The sequence below is a fragment of the Amblyomma maculatum genome, chromosome 7, assembly GCF_055883805.1.
Source record: "Amblyomma maculatum isolate TAMU_Amacu chromosome 7, ASM5588380v1, whole genome shotgun sequence".
NCBI lineage: Eukaryota > Metazoa > Arthropoda > Arachnida > Ixodida > Ixodidae > Amblyomma > Amblyomma maculatum.
Genome location: NC_139350.1, coordinates 136,818,042 through 136,824,626, shown reverse-complemented (window position 1 = coordinate 136,824,626; position 6,585 = coordinate 136,818,042). Strand labels below are relative to the sequence as shown.

Here is a 6,585-nt window from a genome sequence, read left to right as displayed (position 1 = left end):
GCTGCTCCCGAAGGTCTATAACAGCACCATACTTTTGAAGAAAATCCATTCCGAGAATCACATCTTTGCAGCACTCTTGCAATACGACAAAGGTGCCGGTGAAAGTCAAACCGCAGATCTCTATGCGGCAAGTGCACTTGCCAATCGGCATCGTCACATGGCCACCAGCGGTGCGCATCATTGGCCCAGACCAAGGCGTCAGAACCTTACGGAGCACCGTGGCTAGCTGGCGGCTCATGACGGAAAAATTGGTGCTGGTGCCCACGAGTGCGGTCGCATCACAACTGTCGGCGGTTACAAAAATTTCCCTGGAAACAATGCGTTCGCAGCACGTCGGTAAGTTCGTCGGGTCGGGTCATCGCCGCTTGAGCCGTCGCGTCAAATCGTCAGGCGGAGGCTGTTTAACTGAGCTGTAGCGGCGGCCTCACCCCTGGAGGTCGCCGTGTTTAGTTTTTCCGGCGGCGAGGGGACGTGCCTCTGAATTCCCCAGAGGAGGAGTATCCACTGGGTGAATCAAAACGCCTCGGAAATGATGATCGCGACTGCCATTGCAGTGACGTCGGGTGGATCTTGTTAGCAGCAACGTGTTCCTCAATCTCCTGCGGTCTTTCGCCATAGCGGCGTCGCGGCGCGTTTGGTGGAAATCCTCTTAAACCTATTCTCCGGTAAGGGCAGTTGCGAAGAATATGGCCAGGCTCGCCGCAGTGATAACAGAGCGGCCGTCTGTTCGGCGCCACAAGTGCGCCTTGCTGATATCGGGACGCTGGTCTTGCTGCGGCTCGACGGGGCGCAGGTAGCGAGGCGGTGGTCCGGCAACGGGGCGGACTGGATGTGGCTCAGGGGCAGGCCGACGTAGGACATCACTATAAGTCATGATGCATGGCTCCGGTAGTGGTACTGATGGCGGCGGCACCGCTCGCCGGATTTCATCACGGATGACGTCCCGGGTAGAATTCATTGCAGGTTCCTGCACTGAGCGTTCCATGCTAGCAGCTTCTCTCGCGAAATCTGCGACAGTTCTTGGAGGGTCGCGAATGAGACCAGCTAACAACTGTTCCTTCAACCCGCGCATGAAGTGCCGTACCTTCGTTGCCTCAGGCAGGATAGGGTCGGCCCGATTAAAAAGTCGTGTCATGTCCTCGACAAACATGGCCACGCTCTCATTGAACTGATGAGACCTCGAACGAATGACAATATCTGCGTTTTCTCTGCGCGCATCGAGCTAAATGCTGCAAGCAACTCACGACGAAAGGCTGCCCAGTTGACAAAGGATGCCTCGTGGTTCTCGAACCACGTCCTGGCCGAGTCTCGCGGCGCGAAGTAGACATTCATTAGCTTCCGCTTGTCGTCCCATTGGTTGAACGCGGCCACACGGTAAACACTGGCGAACCAGTCCTCCACATCCTCGAACCGGTCACCGTGAAATGATGGCGGTGATCGAGGTGCGAGAAGGACGAGAAGGACGAACGGTGTGGCGTTGCTGTATTACTGACTTGTTTGGCTGCCTGTGGATGTCATGGCTCGCATTGGTGCGGTCAGTGGTTCAAACTCGGGTTGAAGGCTTCGGAGGTGACTGCTCGCTTTGTGGACGGGAGTGGCGTCTGCGCGTCGATGAGCAGCGTCACTGACGTCTTCGGGGCAACGTACATGGGATTTAACCGTGCACCTCCACCAAATGTCAGCAACAAACGTAGAAAACAGCAGAACAACCGAGCTAGCCCTTTTAATGAATCGGAGCTCGAGAGACGAAGACGACGCCCAGCATCGTGCCAAGACATGATTCGGCCACTTGGTGGCGCCAGAAGATGGACAGCGGTGTGGCAATATAAGTCACTAATTCTATTACCGTAATTAGCCAGTTAACAAGATTCATTATTCAACGTTTTAATCTGCAACTTTAGGGAGTGCAGATATTGAAAATGATGCCATTGCAGTTTTTGAAACAAAGAAACGGCAATTCAGTAAAAACATTTTCTAACCTACTATTTAGTATATTCAGTTTTGCCTAACTAAATAATTAGTCGACTTACTAAATAGACTTTTTCAGTGTCGCTCTATTCTCACAGGTGTTGACGGGAATTTTGTTAAGCGACATAAAAATTTGGAGGACGCTTAAGCTTCGCCTACAAGAGTGGAAAGCGGTAGCGTTATTGCACCTCGTTCGCACCGCCCACTCATTCGCTCGGTATGCTCTGGAGTCACACAAATACATAGTTCTCATACTCAACACTTCTAAGTGCACTGTACAACTTTTTTCTAATTATTTGTTCAAACGCACACTACAACGTTTCTTGCTCCCGTGTTCCTTTAGCGTTTACACGCACTGAGTATGTCGGTCAGTCACACATCGCAGGGGACGCTTTCCCAGCAGAAGCGCTACGGCGCAGCGATCACGTCAGAGGCGTCTGGCATCAGACGCTGCACCCAGCAATCGCGCTGTGAGCGGAAAGAGGAGCCGCGTCGCCTAAACACCACTGTTCAAGTGACGCACGCTGGATGTTGGAAGGGGAGAGAGCGAGAAAACTTATTAAACGCAAGGGTATTGGGGCATCCTCGCACCGGTACCCGCGCGGCCCGAAGGGGAGAAGCGGGTGAGCGAAGATAGTGATCTAAAGAAAGGAAAGACGCTTGATTCTACAACCCGTGAGGGTGCACGGCGAAACGTCAGGGGCGAGTGGCGCGCCACGTGTCGAGGAAGCGCCGCACATTGCGAGGAGGGGTTTTTCTGTGTTTGCCGCAAGATGGCTCTGCATGTGCGCAGAGCGCAGAAGAAATGTAGCGGAAACGTACTTCTCTACTCGTGTAACTGCGACTTCTGTAAGTAACATGCTCATAATTATCGATATACACCGCAGTATAACGTTCTACGGCACGTTTCTAAGGCAACACCGCATTCACTAGAAGCGCTTTTGTACCGCTTTCAAGCATCGAACTCGTGGCTGAGTGATTCTGCTTCCGGCCACGCCAGTGAACGGACGCAGGATGCAGGGCTCCGCAGGAGCGGCTTCAGCGGCCATGTCGGGCCGCGGTAACAGGGCTATGGAACAGGATAATGGCTACCAGGTTGTTCTGCCAAGTCTTCCAACAGGGCGTTTTGTGTTAAACACAGTTTTTTTGCACGCGGATATCAGGGCCCGCCCGTACCGGGTGGAAGATTTCCGAGACGCGTTGGCTCAGCGTTCGCTGCTCCCTGACGTTATCGCCATGGGGGCGTATCGCATGAGCCACGTCTGGGCCATCACTATGAAAGACGCGGATGCTGTGAAGAAGATTGCTGGAGTGGGTGAGTTGTGTGTGAAGCAACGTCGCTGCCTCGTTATTGATCCCGCTAACCAGGATGTGAGGCTGAAGCTCCACTGGTTGCTTCACAACGTTCCGGATGAAGATGTGCGTGTGGCCTTCGCGCCGTATGGAAAGGTTTCCGAAGTGGCCAGGGAGCGCTGGCGCGTGCATGGCATATCGGATAAAGGTTCAACTAGCAGGATTGTCACCTTGAAGATGGAAGTGGGGGTCAAACTGGACGACTTGCCGCACCAGCTGAACGTCGGCGGTGAGTTGGCGCTCGTCGTAGTACCTGGAAGGCCTCCGTTATGTCTCCGGTGTCGAAGTACCGGCCACATTCGCCGAGAGTGTAAGGTTCCGCGTTGTGGTGCATGCCGTCGTTTTGGCCACGAAGAAGGGCAGTGTTCTCGCAGCTACGCGAGCATCGCTGGACCTGGGAACAGCGAAGATTTTTCCGAGCATCTGATGGTTGAGGCGGACGCGGAAGAGGCAGCCAAAACAACCGGGCAACCGGCAAGGAATGATGGGCCGGTGTTGACCCCTTTGACAATGAGGAGGACGTCCACGGCCGTTGCGACAGCGGATTCTGCACCAGTGGAGAATGGTTCCCAACTGGACGCAAGTAACAGTGTGGCGGACGCCAGAGAACCTGTGCTCGAAAGCCAAGGCAGCGCGGAGTCTCTCAACTCCGAAGTTATGGACTTCAACGCAGGAGTAAGCGGCCTACCCGTTGGGAAGCGGCCCCATGATGAGAGCGCCGGTGAGGATCTGCAGCCTGGTGGTGGCAGTGACGAGCCGCCATCGAAAGCACCGGGGGTTCGACGTTCGACGTTGAGGCCTCGGCTGAACGTTTCGTCCGAGACGCGGCAGGCGGGGAAACCGCCTCCGTAGTTTGGACGTGACCTAATGCATGTGAGTGCAGGGGGTGCGTCAGCCGTCATAGCCTGTTTTCGGCTGTGGCTCTTTGACTGTGTTTATGGAAGGTGGCAAGTGCGGTGGTCAGGCACGCCTCAGTACGCATTCAGACATCCCTTTGGGAGGCCGGATACGAGCACGTACGCTTTGGAACCTCGGACAAGCAGAGCAACATGGACGATTGAGGTAGGCATCACATGGATCGGGCGCCTTTTTCTCTAGATGCATAGCGATTAAGCTAGATGTCCCATTACGTGTTGCAACCTTGAATGTTAGAGGGCTTGGAGCCCGAAGGCGGCAATGCCAGTTGAATCGCCTGCTGCTAGATAATGAAATCGACTTATTAGCCGTTCAAGAGTCGAAGATAGAATCTCAGGACCATGCAGACCGCATGGTGTCTGTTTTCCATGCAAACTTTGATGTGTGTGTTTGTCACTCTGTGGGGGCATCAGGCGGATGCCTTCTTTTCATTCGCAATACTTTGGGTATAAGCGTACACTGCGTATTTGCATGCGAAAGTGGCCGACTCTTGGTTGTTGACTTTTTGTTCTCAAATTTATTTTGGCGTGCTGTCTGTATGTACGCCCCCAATGTTGAAAGTGATCGTCAAAACTTCTTTTATTCAGTCGAGCCGTACTTGAAATGTGACAAAATTTTGCTTGTATTGGGCGATTTTAACTGTGTGTGTGCTGCTACTGATCGAGTGAAGATTAGACCAGTGAAAGACAAGAGCGCTGAACTGTTGAATGTATTGGTGCATGACCATTGCTTGGAAGACATTGGAAATGTGTTTTCTGCTGGAACCCGTCCGGAATACACGCACTTTCAACGCGATAGTCATGCGAGACTAGACAGGCTGTATGTATCTATTGATCTCGTTCCAATCTGTACCGACTATAATGTAAAACCTATTTCGTTTAGTGATCATTGCCTTGTTAGTGCGACTTTTGGAATGAAGGTTAAGAAATCTGTTTTCAACTGGCATCTATGGAAACTGAACGAGAAAATTTTGGAGGACGAAGAGTTTGTTAAGGCAATCACGAACGATTTGGAATGTTTGCTTAAGGTGCATGAAGAAAGCCATGCAGATAAATGGGAAAGATTTAAAGAGCAGGTGAAGATAAAAGCAATAGAAAAGAGCGGTGTTATTCGGTACAAACAGAAAGAAACAGAAAAGGAACTTCATGGACAACTTGAGTGCCTGTTGTGCATGGAAAGCTGTGCGCCAGGAAAGTTCACGAAGCAAATAGGAGATGTGAAATCTCATTTAGAAAGAATCGACGCTGAGAAGTACAGAGCCGCGGTTATACGTGCGGGAAGCGATAAACTGTGGGCTGGCGAGGCGCCGACAAAGCGAGCGCTATCAGATGAAAAAAGGTATGCTTGCCAGAAGGAAATCAAGCAAATAAGACATGAAGGGCAGATTACAAACGATGCTAAAGATATAAAGTGTGCGATTCTGAAACATTTTGCTGAGCTTCTGAGTAATACGCGCGAACATAGTGAAGGGTTTCCAAAAGAATATTTACGGCTAATGCCAACGCTCGAAGATCATGTGAAAGAGAGCCTTGAAATGCCTATTACATTGCAAGAGATAGAAAAGGCCATAGATGACCTCCCATGTGGGAAAGCCCCTGGACCAGATGGGCTGAGCGCCTCCTTTTACAAAGCATTTAAAAACCATGTTTCCAGCCTTATGTTGGAAGTGATAAGAGAAGCCTACGAACGCAAACAAGTGCCATTATCATTTACTACGTCACACATCGTACTTATTCCAAAAACTGATGATCCGGAGAAACGCCTGTTGGTGAAGTCCTATAGGCCAATAAGCCTGACAAATGTTGATTACAAAATCTTCATGAAGGTTTTAGCGAAGAGATTGCAGAGTGTAATAGCCAAATTAGTCGGACCGCACCAAACGTGCGGCATAAGAGGTCGCAGCATCGCCACAAATATACATGTGGCACGAACCGTACTGGAATGTGTAGACACGCTTGGAAGTCAGGTTGCCATGATTCAACTGGATTTGGAAAAAGCGTTCGATCGCGTATCACACGACATCCTTTTCTCCATTCTAGAGCATTGTAACCTGGGCTTGGTAATCGTGGAGGGAGTGAGAATGGCGTACGCAAACTGCTCGACGCGTATTATAGTGAATGGCGATCTCACTGACAGTCTCGCAGTGCGTTCTTCGGTGAGGCAAGGATGCCCACTCTCTCCTCTGCTTTTTGCAGCCTATCTCGAGCCATTATGCTTGGCCATTCTCAATAATGAATGCATCTCGGGTTTCAAGCTTCAATCGGCGCATGTGAAGCTACTTGCATACGCGGACGACATTGCAGTATTTTGTGAAAACAGAGAAAGCATTTGTGAATTGGTTAACGTTGT

The 6,585-nt window shown here is 51.2% G+C and overlaps 1 protein-coding gene across 1 annotated transcript; it reads left to right on the top strand.

Annotated features, from left to right (window-relative positions):
• Positions 1-2,963: 2,963 nt before the first annotated feature.
• Positions 2,964-6,306, top strand: LOC146184830 (uncharacterized). Its single transcript, XM_084609497.1, has one exon. It carries the CDS (start codon positions 2,983-2,985, stop codon positions 4,171-4,173), a length of 1,191 nt encoding a protein of 396 aa, XP_084465623.1. The 5' UTR covers positions 2,964-2,982; the 3' UTR covers positions 4,174-6,306.
• Positions 6,307-6,585: the final 279 nt, after the last annotated feature.